At 43.1% G+C, this 8661-nt stretch overlaps 1 protein-coding gene across 1 annotated transcript in view; it reads right to left on the reverse strand.

Annotated features, from left to right (window-relative positions):
* The window catches only part of LOC130191580 (transcriptional protein SWT1-like), a 15987-nt gene extending 7352 nt beyond the window's left edge, over window positions 1–8635 (reverse strand). Inside the window, exons 1-10 of the mRNA XM_056411222.1 lie at window positions 7715–8635; window positions 7449–7518; window positions 7140–7207; window positions 6054–7008; window positions 5745–5868; window positions 5232–5330; window positions 4423–4614; window positions 2258–2563; window positions 1539–1693; window positions 1159–1297 (exon numbers count right to left, since the gene is read on the reverse strand). Of these exons, the coding sequence (XP_056267197.1) occupies window positions 1159–1297; window positions 1539–1693; window positions 2258–2563; window positions 4423–4614; window positions 5232–5330; window positions 5745–5868; window positions 6054–7008; window positions 7140–7207; window positions 7449–7518; window positions 7715–7761 (2155 nt within the window). The 5' untranslated portion in view covers window positions 7762–8635. The remainder of the gene's footprint in view (window positions 1–1158; window positions 1298–1538; window positions 1694–2257; window positions 2564–4422; window positions 4615–5231; window positions 5331–5744; window positions 5869–6053; window positions 7009–7139; window positions 7208–7448; window positions 7519–7714) is intronic.
* Between the last annotated feature and the right edge of the window lie 26 nt (window positions 8636–8661).

Raw genomic sequence — 8661 nt, forward strand, 5'->3', positions numbered from 1 at the left:
TCTCCTCTCTCCTCTCTCCACTCTCTCTCTCCTCTCTCTCTCGCCTCTCTCTTCTCTCTCTCTCTTCTCTCTCTCTCCACTCTCTCCTCTCTCCACTCTCTCCTCTCTCCACTCTCTCTCTCTCCTCTCTCTTCTCTCTCTCTCTCTCCTCTCTCCCTCCTCTCTCTCTTCTCTCTCCTCTCTCTTCGCTCTCTCTCTCTTCTCTCTCTCTCTCTCTCACCTCTCTCTTCTCTCTCTCTCTCTTCTCTCTCTTCTCTCTCTCTCTCTCACCTCTCTCTTCTCTCTCCTCTCTCCCTCCTCTCTCTCTCCTCTCTCTTCTCTCTCTCTTCTCTCTCTCTCCTCTCTCTTAATTAACCGTGCCATGGTTGTAGCAGCCAACCAGGTGGACAGAGACTGAGTGAGAGGCTGTGATGTCATCAGATGATGTCATGATGCTGCAGTGGACCGGTCAGCATCTTTCTGACACACATTTGATTCTCCCGTTTTAGCAGATTGACCTCATTCTGTCGTGTTGCAGCGCAGACGCAGCGCAAGCGCAGCGCAATGCAGCGCAGAGGAGTGTTTCCTCTGAGGGACGACTCTCTTCCTGACGCTCACCCCCAAAGAGGTTTAACAACAATCACAGAGACACAAAGAATACGTTTACATTTCAACACCTCGTTGATGCTCTCGTATCTCACCTTTATTTAGTCTTTATCCCCCAAAATCTAATTGTTCACGTTCAAAGGAAGATTACAATATGACATCATCAACAGAGATGATGCTAAATAAAACAAAGCAAGAGGCTAACACACAGGTCATCAACTCTTTTCTAGAGGCTCGATTCATTTGTCTCAACAATGTGGAGAAGATTAAAAACATTTTTACTGAGCTACATATAAAATGTGGGACTATAGCCAAAACAGACAAGACAGTTTACAGAAACAAAGATGTAGACACACCTACCTGAGCAGGTGAGCCACTATAATGTGTTTCATGTATCATCTATTTGTTTTTTTCATGTCAAGGTCATGAATTATATATAGTGAAGTGTTCATCGTTGCAACAGATTCTAGGCCAAAAACCCCAAACACTATACAGGAACTCTTTATCTGGGTAACACATTTTAAAAAAACATTTAAAAACTTGAAGACTGTTGAAAACGACTCGGATAATGACCTGAGTTGAAGAAGTCGATGAGGTGTAAGACGTTGTCCAGCTGCCTCCGTGGGGCCACCTGGCCGAACACAGCGATCCAGTGCTTCTTCAAGCACCGCAGGACATCGTGGAGAGTCCACGGCGGCTTCAGGAACACGATCTGAGAGCAGCAGAGACATCACAGGCTCAACGTGGTCTGGACTCTGGGACAGCCCACAGGAGAAGACTGGTCCTCTAGATCCACCCCAAACAGATCAGTCTGATCTCAAATGACCGCATTAGAAACTAAAAATGCGCCTTTTATCCCTTCATGAATACCGGATATGAGTTATTAACGTTTTGAACGCAGTAATTAAAATACAGTCTAAAGATAACGTGACATTCACAGTTCCCAAAGTGACCTCCAGCCAGAGGTCTTCGAAGACGGCCTTCATCTCCAGCTCCAACACGTCGGACAGAACCTCCACCAGACAGTCGGCGAGCTCGCGGCGGCTCGGGACCCACCGGGTCTCCTCTTCATCGTCTCTGGGCCTCAGCTGCTGGCTGTCTGTGTCACCTACAGAAATATATACAGAAATACATGCATAAATACAAAAATATACACATAAATACATCCATAAATATATAAATACATGCATAAATATACACAGAAATACATGCATAAATATACACGTAAATACATATATATATACACACAAATATATACATAAATACATATATATACATAAATATATACATACATATATACATAAGTACATGCATAAATACATACATATATAAATATATACATAAATACATCCATAAATACATAAATATATACATAAATATATAAATACATGCATAGATATAGAGAAATACATGCAGAAATATACACGTAAATACATATATATATACACACAAATATATACATAAATATATACATATGTAAATAAATACATAAATACATACATAAACACATGCATGCACACATACATGTGTTGTATGCATGTATACCTACATACATGCATTCATACATGGATGCATACATGCATGTATTTATGATATTATGGAATGTGCTGTTAAGTATTCCCACCGTGATGGAAAATGGCCAAACACCCGTCCCCATTGACCCTCGGCTCACCTTCCACAGGGAGGCCACTTCCTCTTCCTGTTCCCTCTCGACTGCGTGGCCGGGCTGGTGTGTGTGAGTGTGTGAGTGTGTGTGTGTGCTGCGGGGGATGGAGGCCGTGTCTGGACTGTCTCCTCCGGTCCTCCAGGTCGTTCTTGCTGAGCGCGTTCACTCCGCTCAGGAGGGCCTTGCTGCAGAGGTTCTTATCGTTGCTGGAGAGGAAGGAGAGCACAGAGGGAGGGAGGAACCCCACGGAGGGGTGTTGTTGGGGTTCATGCCTGTTTTCTTTTGATGTATGACCTTTTGATGTTGTATTGTCTCAAGGATTTATAGAGGTTTTAATCCAATTCCTCTCTAATAGATACATCTGACCTTTATTTTGAAAAGCTAAAAAGAATCAAAGTTTTAGTTTTACGTTCGAAGGCCAACAGAACGGCCACGGCTCTCGTTACGGATGACGAGCATTTATACAGTAAAGTTTATAGTTTAATGGACCGTACGAGACTGAAGATCTTCACGCTGGTGATAGTTCACAAGTTTATTTAATGTATTGTGACCCAAAGGAGGAAAATAAAGGAGTTTCACCAGCAGTGAGTTTCATGCCAACTCATGTCCACGGGGAGCCGTGACAGCAGAGTCTTGAGAGCCGTGATAACACACACAGCATTAGGAAGCAGCCCTTTGTCGGTCTCTGGCATAAACATTCTGAATTATTTAGCCAGTAAAAGATAATTGAATATATGCCCAATAAGTTCTCCTTTTAATTTTTGCAAAAATGACCAGTCACAGCATTTAGACGAAGTGGCAGTCAGAGAAGAAAGAGAAGGAAAGGAAAACCCCTGAACTCCAGCGGGCTCAGCACATCTATTCTCGCCCGATTATTGTGCCGGCCGTCTCCCTCGTGAGCTGGAACGATCCGGCTGGGCCCACTCAGTCACATTCATGTGCAGCGAGGACACAGACTCCGCAGCAGCAGCAGTATACTGTCTCTTATACACATCTCATGCACGCTCACATGCACGCTCACAGCCTGCATAAAGGAGACTAGAAAATTGCATGAAGTACTTTTCCACTCGTGCAGCCTCNGACCGCCTGGTGATGAGGAGGAGCAGAGAGAGAGAGAGAGAGAGAGAGAGAGAGACAAGAGTGACATGTCTAATGCAGTGCAGTGGTAGCTTGTGCATCAGGGTGTCTCAGATTAAAAGATGAAGAACACGAGATGGAGCTTTCTAGTGTATTTCAAGATATTTCACTCATTGTTTCTATGCTCGTAAACAATGTTTCTGCTAAATATCCTTCATCACACCTCTTTTTGAGGAGAACCACTGTTAAAGATAGAAATCATCTGATCAATATAATGTACAGCTACGATGTGGGTTGGACTCACAACAGGGGATGAATAAAGTGGATTTAATCTAACCTCGTGAGTATTGGGCATTACTCGCGGGAGGCTGCAGTACACATCTCAACCACCGCACCACGCTCAATGGCATACTTCCAAAACACTGACTTTAACGCAACTAAATGAAATCACTTAAACTCACAATCATTTTGAAGTCAATAGATTATTCTATTCTGCTTCTTTTATCCGTGATAAGTGCTCATTTCTTTGCCGGCAATTCTCTGTGACATTGATATGAACCTGCTCGGCCGCCATGATTTTGTCTAAGATGACAGCTACCTGTAGAAATCTGCTCATGGAGACCAGAACCACTCTTCACCTGTTAAACCCAAGCTAAGAGAAACATACCCGAACTAAAACAAGGGTGCGTCTCCTCCACCACAACGGCTATTTGAATAATGTTGGAGTTAGAATGAAAGTGAACCCTTGTGAGAATACTCAGGATGTGAACATATCAGCCTCTTTGTTTACTGGTGAAGATTAGATGAAGATGGCACGCAGCACAAATTAAAGAAGTTCCAGGTGCGCCTCGTAAAAGCACTTGAAATGTCTTAATGACTCATTATTGTAGCCCAAGTTCCATTGTTAAATTTGAGTTATAACATCAATATATATGTTTATTGTAATGTTTTACACAGTTTGACCATAATGTGTCACTTTCATCCCATTGGGGGGGACGAGGTTTTTAAAGGTGAACCGTCAGCGTCCGTTCTCGGTTGTAATAAATGTGTAACAACCACAGAACATCCCTGTTGTCCCTGAATGAGTCACTCACTGCTGCTGGCGACGTCCTGCTGCATGGACTGGCCCCACAGCTCGGGCTCCCGCTTCTTCAGACACGCGTTGATGTACGACATGGCGGGAGCCGCCAGGTGGGCCACGGAGCCCGCCGTGCCCCGCCCCTTTTTCAGGGAGTCCAGCTCCTGCAGGACCACCCAGGGGATCAGGACGATGGGGAAGCCCACGGCTGGGAGAACAGGAAGTGGGGAGGGAGAAAGCAACTTTTGATGATTCCATATCAACACCAGTGCATTATATTATTAGAATTAGAAATAAATAAAATATATACAAAATTGGAAATCATACTTTCTTGGAGCAGGTTTTTATGATAATTTATTTTCTGTCTTTTTCAGCTATTGATTGTGTGATGACATTATTTCTTTGTGAGCAGATGCTTAGTCTCTTCTTTGCATACTTTAGATCAGTGATTCTCAACTGGTGGGACCCGTTTTTAGGGGCCAAATACAAATTCTAATTTTTTATTAATTTTTTTATCCTGTGATTTTATTTTGAAGGGATTTTTTTGGGTTAGGGTTAGGGATTTTAGGATAATTAAATTAAACATCCTACTGAATATAAAATCCAGCTTCTCCCAATAGAAATCCCTCCAGATCCTTCCTGCTAAGATAACTGTATACTATTAAATACTATGAAAGTAATTACAATTATCTGGAACATTTGAGGACAAGGAATATATATAATATCTGCTGCAGAAGAACTTCAAGCATGGGGCCCCCAGCTGAACAAGCATAATTATTTAACATATTAAATCACCATAAATCATTATTTAATCCTTCTAATCACCTCCAAGGCCATTGGCTTTGATCTCCTTCACGTAATCCAGGTGACTGATCAGAATGTTGGTGTCCAGAACGAGGAGGTCTTGCCGAGGAGCTTGTTTACCTGTCAAAAGAAAAGTTCATACGTATTATAGTTTGTTGTTGATTGTCAAAAGTTAACAACGATAAAATAAAACTTAAATTAAAATGGACATAATAACTTCAGCCAACGTTCAGACCCTGTGTGGGTTACGATCAGAATCTTTTTCTTTTCTTCATTAAACAGAATTTTGATAGTTTTTTAATTAGTTTTATTCATAAATACCAACTATGTGTCGGTTGTTTGGGGTTTGGACGATTTGGTTGCACAAAACAATTAATATATATTTATTTATGTGTACGGATCAGATTTGTATTTTTTTCACTAGACATCATTTTGTGATTACTTTGTTCTGTTTTATTAACATTAACATTTCAGACTACATTCCACAGAGAATATATATTTCCACTTATCATCTCTCAATGCAACACTCCGTACATAGTGAGTCTGCAGCGCCCTCCCGTGGCGGGTCGATGTCCATGCAGGTGAGCTCCCCGTAGACCTGCAGAACGTTCACCTCCAGTCGCCTCCCGGAGCGCGTGAGCTGTTCCACCACCTGCATCTGCAGAGCAGCAAACGACATGTAAACACGGCCATGGCGGTTTTTATATAATGCAGATGTCATTTAATACGCTAACTGACACAATGAATTACAATAAATTGTGTGTGAAAAGAAATGTCAAGAAAATCAATAAATGTGAAAACAAACAGTGACTCGTTCAGATTAAATGAATAAAACGTTGTTACCTGGTCGCTCCGCAGCTCGGTGATCGCGTGGGACGGACACGACCTCTCTTGACCTTCAGGTGAAGAACCGGGTGTGGCCCCCGAGCAGCGGGGAGCCGGTTGGACGCGTCGCTGCGCGGCGTTGCTTCTCGAGCCCGAAGGCTCGGCCCCGTGTTCAACATTCCCGTTTGAAGAACTGGCAGCATCGTCGTTACCGGGGCGACCGACCGCTGTCGGTCGAGACTTTTTTGGTATCTTAAACCGAAGAGGTGATTCGCGGCGGCATATTTGTTCCTGAACAGACGACTTGACTGTCGCGCGTGACATGGAGGGGACGGTCCCCGGGATGGTTCTCACATTCTTCACAGCGTCTGAGCTGCTGACCTTCTGCTTGGAGGAAGAGGAGGCAGTCCCTGTGGTCGAGGAAGAGGTTACCTCGGTACACCGGCTCCGCTTGGCCTTCTCGTCTCGATGCCTTTGGCACATTTTCCTGAACAAATCTATTTTCTTCTCCGATGAAGAATCCTGAGAGACGGAGGCGGCCGCGCTCGGTCCTCTGGTCTCCAACGTCCATCGCTCACCTTCAGTCCTCGGTGGTTCCCCAGCGCTGCTCTTCCTCGTCCGTTCTTTCTGTTCTGCAGAATCCAAACTCACGCGCAGTTTTTTAAATTTGGATTTGCGCCTGTGGGCAGATGTTGTATCGGAGCCGCCTTTAGGTGTCTTCTCTGTCCTCTGGGCGACTGCCCCTGCATTGTTTGAGGGTTTTGAGGTTTTCTTTTTCAAAGTCTTACCCCTGACAGTCTTATGTTTATCTGAAAGTTCACGTTTTGGTTTTGAACATTCTTCTGGTTTATAAACCGATTGTTTGGGGTCTCGTGTTTTTAACAGTTGGTCGGCAGCACCTTTAATGTGGCGGGTGCTTTGGGAAGGATCTTTAACCGTAGAGGATGAACACTTTTCTTGTTTTGCTGCAGAGCTACATGTCGAAGAACAGAAGAAAAATCACATTTAGAGATAATAAACAAACGTATTAATTCAGTGAATGATATCCAACGACATGATATCAACATTAATGTGTTGTTAAACATCAAGTAACCTGTATCTCACCTCTTCTTTTCAGCGTGGTTCCTCGTGACACGTTTGTAATTCTCAGAAACTTCTTGTTCCTTGGATGACTGAAAACATGGGGAACAAAACATTAAATGTCTTTCGACCATAACAAAACTATTCTGAGACAATTTTGATAGCTGTTGTAATTTGTTTTACTCATAAATGCCAAAAATGTGATGCTTGTTTGGGGTTTGGACGATTCAATATATGTCTATTTATTCTTTGGGAAACTGACGGTTATTTTAAGTATCTTCACGTGAATCGATAATAATAATAATAGAGGAGTGTATCCTCATACCTTCTTACCTTTGTATCTTCTTCACTTGAGGATGAAGACTCCAAGTGCTTTCGCTTTTTGGATTGTTTTGACATTTTCCTGTGAATGTACATTTTGAAAAGCAGGTTTTCAATGACTCTGGTAAGAGTTACACAACAATCCACGTTGATCTGCAACCAAGCACAACTGGGCTCTCGACATCCTGTATTTCTATTTGTATTTAATACAACTAGAAATACAGGATGAAACTTCTTTTAATGAGTGACTACGAATAAAAAAAGCGATTTATAGCTACCTTAATAACCTGATTAGCCAGATGCTCGAATCTGCATATCGTGGCATACAGACGTTTTACTTCGTCAATTAAAATCAACACAAACCAGTTGCTCAACGACGTTACATGAAGAACAAACTAGAGCTAACACTGCGCAGTGACACAACACATTTAGTAGTAGAGTGATGTTTATAGAGCGTATTCACGTGACGTCAACATCTCAATCGCGCCATCTTGGGGTCCCACTTATTAAATGTCAGAAGAAGTTGACCTCCTATCGTGTCCGCTGTTTGATTCTGCGAGAGCCCAGCAACCTCATGTCCTTCTGCATTACCAAAGAAAGATTTCAGCGGTTGGAATTGAATATTTGCAACGCTTTTTTACCTGATTTCACTCGCTCAACACTTTGTGGTTAATTCGCTCGTTACCCCTAGTTACCAGCAGAGCCTGGTCACATTCCTGTCAAACAGTTTTCATTTCCGCTATGGACCATGGGACATTAACCACTATTTCTGCGTTATACTTGTTGTGGAAATACCACCAATGTGGGAACATCGAGCGCCCCGTGTCTGGGTTCATATATGATCCGTAGTCACAGCTCCGCCTCCAGGACGAGTGTCTGATGAAGCCGCTTCCAGCTCCTTCAGGACCAGCAGTGCCTGTTTGGTGGCCGTGCTGGAGACAGTGTTTTATTTGACATGAATCACAGAGTAAAGGCAGACATCGCCCGACGGAGTTGCCATGTTCATGGCTTCCTCCCAAGTTTCCATCCACAGTTCCTTTTGCGCAAGTGAAAGACATTGATTTTCGCTCGGCGAAAAAAGCAAAAAGAGATTATTGACGAGAGTGTGTCAATGGAAACGTGCCCACAACCCGATGTGTCAACAGAAACACATGAGAACAGTCCTAACGCTCATACGCCGAGTGAAGCCGAAGTAGATGCATGACAAGTTGAAGTAATAGCCTGT

This window comes from Pseudoliparis swirei, unplaced genomic scaffold (assembly GCF_029220125.1).
Source record: "Pseudoliparis swirei isolate HS2019 ecotype Mariana Trench unplaced genomic scaffold, NWPU_hadal_v1 hadal_164, whole genome shotgun sequence".
NCBI lineage: Eukaryota > Metazoa > Chordata > Actinopteri > Perciformes > Liparidae > Pseudoliparis > Pseudoliparis swirei.